The sequence below is a fragment of the Dicentrarchus labrax genome, unplaced genomic scaffold (genome assembly GCF_905237075.1).
Source record: "Dicentrarchus labrax unplaced genomic scaffold, dlabrax2021, whole genome shotgun sequence".
NCBI classification, from domain to species: domain Eukaryota; kingdom Metazoa; phylum Chordata; class Actinopteri; family Moronidae; genus Dicentrarchus; species Dicentrarchus labrax.
Window position 1 is genome coordinate 23,720,540 of NW_026136713.1, and position 2,500 is coordinate 23,723,039.

The window sequence follows — 2,500 nt, forward strand, 5'->3', positions numbered from 1 at the left end:
GAGGTCAGGTTCATAGGGGGACGGGTCCTGCACTGACTCTGCAGGACAGAACAGAGGTCAGGTTCTAAGGGGACGGGTAGTCACCCACCTTGGCCACTAGAGGTGCCTCTGGTCCCGTCAGAAGAAAGAACGATTTCCTCAGATCGATAAACTTTCCTTCACAGACTTCTTCTACTGCTGCCTGGTCTAGGTCTCCTACAGAACCGAACACAGACCAGAACATCACACCATCTAGAACACACAGCCAGTGCAGACTGGTACATTCAGGGTCTCAGGCCACCATGACAAACTGGATCCTGGATTTAATATGTTCTTACCGACGTCCAGACAGAACTGAGCCTGGTTCTCTTCAGAGCATCCAATCAAAACCGACTCCTTCAGCAGGGTTCTGTCTGACCCGAGTCTCTCCAGGACCGACTGAACATCTGGAACATGCAACACACAAAATGCAGACGAATTTTATAGTTCTCTACCTGTGGTTCTCTGATTCTGAGGTTCTGTACCTGAGGTTCTGTCAGTGGTGGGCCATCAGGGCCTGCAAGGCCTTCTCTGCTGGCCTAAAAAGTATCTGAATCACAGACCGATTATAAATTATAAATATAAAATTATAAATATATAAATAATTAATAATTATATTTTGTCCATGAATACTTATATAATCCTCTAGGGTTAGGGTTAGCAGGCGTACGGTGACGTCAGCGTATTCACACCCTTTGATTGGATAGTCAGAGAATATACTAGCCAGAGCAAGCCAACTGCATCTGTAGCGAGCTAAACGAGCAAAAATATAGTTGTGTTGATTTAAAAGTTGTTTCTCCTTCAGCCACAATGGCTGAAATGAAATACATTTGTTTGCTGATATATTGTCACAGCCATTTTCAAGACGGACTTTTCAAGAAAAGCTGGACATCATTGAGAAAGGTCGGGCAACTCCAAAGCTAGCAAGCCTGTCACAACCGGGAAAAGGATTTGTCCGCCACTTTCAGTCCACTAAGTACGAGCAGGTACCCCTGGCTCACAGGCTCTGAGGAACACTGCAAACTGTATTGCTGGGAGTGCTTGTTATTTGCCACTGATCGACATGGTGTTTGGAGCCACACTGGGTTTGTAAATTTGACTTGCATAACCAAGGCAGCAACGAGACACCAAACCACTGCCGGACACTAACAAGCAACGGTGCTTTCCAAAACTTTTGGGGAAACCATAGTGGATCTACAGCTGAGCGAGCAAGTGCGCAGGGAAACGGAGCTCCACAACGAAAAGGTGAAGGTGAATAGGGAAATCCTAAAAAGACTGATAGACTGTAATTTTTTGGGGCAAGCAAGAACTTCCATTTCGGGGACACGATGAAAGCGCTGGATCCACAAACAGAGGAAACTATGTTAGGCTTCTTTCTCTCATTGCTGAGAGCAACATGGATCTACTTTACCACCTGTCCACTAATAAAGTGTTTAGTGGGACGTCGGGCAAAATACAAAGGACCTGATCACTGCTATTGCTGAAGTGATGGGAGAAGAGATCAGAAGGGAAGTTAATGAAGCATCGTTTGTCTCTGTTATGGTGGATGAGACGACAGACCCGAGTAACGCAGAGCAGCTCGCACTGGTCCTGCGTTACGTAACGGGCACAGGTGTAGAGAGGTTTGTCAGATTTGAAGATGTTACCAGTGGGAAGCGAGCTGATGACATTGCAGGTCTTATCATCTGATTTTTGGTGGAAAATGAATGTGTGGGTAAAGTTGTGGCACAGTGTTATGGTGGTGCAGCGGTCATTGTCTTCTGGATTAAATGGGGTGCAGGCTAAAATTAAGGAGAGATCACCCTTGGCTTTATTCATACACTGCTATGCACATCGGCTCAATTTAGTACTGACTCAGGGGGCCTCAAAGCTTCAAGGACAATTCCAGCGCAAAATGAACCTGGGGTTAATAACACATGTGTACCGAGTTGGTCCGTTTTCTGGGATATGTTTTCATGCTAATCGACCGTGACCGGTTTTAGCACTTACACAGTAGCATAATGAGGGCCCCTACCTGTAAACCGAAGCACTGAGAACTTTGTAAGTGTACAGACAGTTTATCAAAAAGATAGTTTAGAACAACAGTAGTTCTCGTATACAGGCGGGTGCTATCTTGGGAAAACAGTCAGGGGTTAGGTCATTCATGCAGATCAATGATAAAGACTTCCAGCTGGCGATGTGAACTAAGACAAACGTAATTTGCTCAATATATCAGAAATAATCACACCGATGTAAAACACACCTCGTCTAGTGTTCTTACTCAGTGGATACCTGTCCATCTGGTCCCTCCGGTATGAGTCGCTGCTTGCTTGAGTACAGCTGTGTTAATCAGAGAGGGGGAAATCTTCACACTGTACACAACACTGCGTCTCTTGGGTGTCGCGACGCAACAGGTCCCACTCCGTGCAACACAGGCACTCCTCTTCTGTGGCCATATAGCTTCACAATGTCCGCAGGTACACCACCAGTTTCCCGAAGTACG

General features: G+C 46.0%; 1 protein-coding gene across 6 annotated transcripts in view; it reads right to left on the reverse strand.

Annotated features, from left to right (window-relative positions):
• LOC127374580 (NAD(P)H pyrophosphatase NUDT13, mitochondrial) overlaps nt 1-2,500 on the reverse strand; it is a 105,090-nt gene that overhangs the window by 3,102 nt on the left and 99,488 nt on the right. For 4 of the 6 annotated variants that reach the window (XR_007887038.1, XM_051420107.1, XM_051420106.1 and 1 more), the window contains exons 4-5: nt 318-425; nt 89-195 (exon numbers count right to left, since the gene is read on the reverse strand). The exons of the other annotated variants lie outside the window; for them this stretch is intronic. Coding sequence is in view for 3 of the 4 variants with exons in the window: in XM_051420107.1 (XP_051276067.1) it covers nt 89-195; nt 318-425 (215 nt within the window). In the remaining variant the exon portion in view is untranslated. The remainder of the gene's footprint in view (nt 1-88; nt 196-317; nt 426-2,500) is intronic. 6 annotated transcript variants of the gene reach the window in all.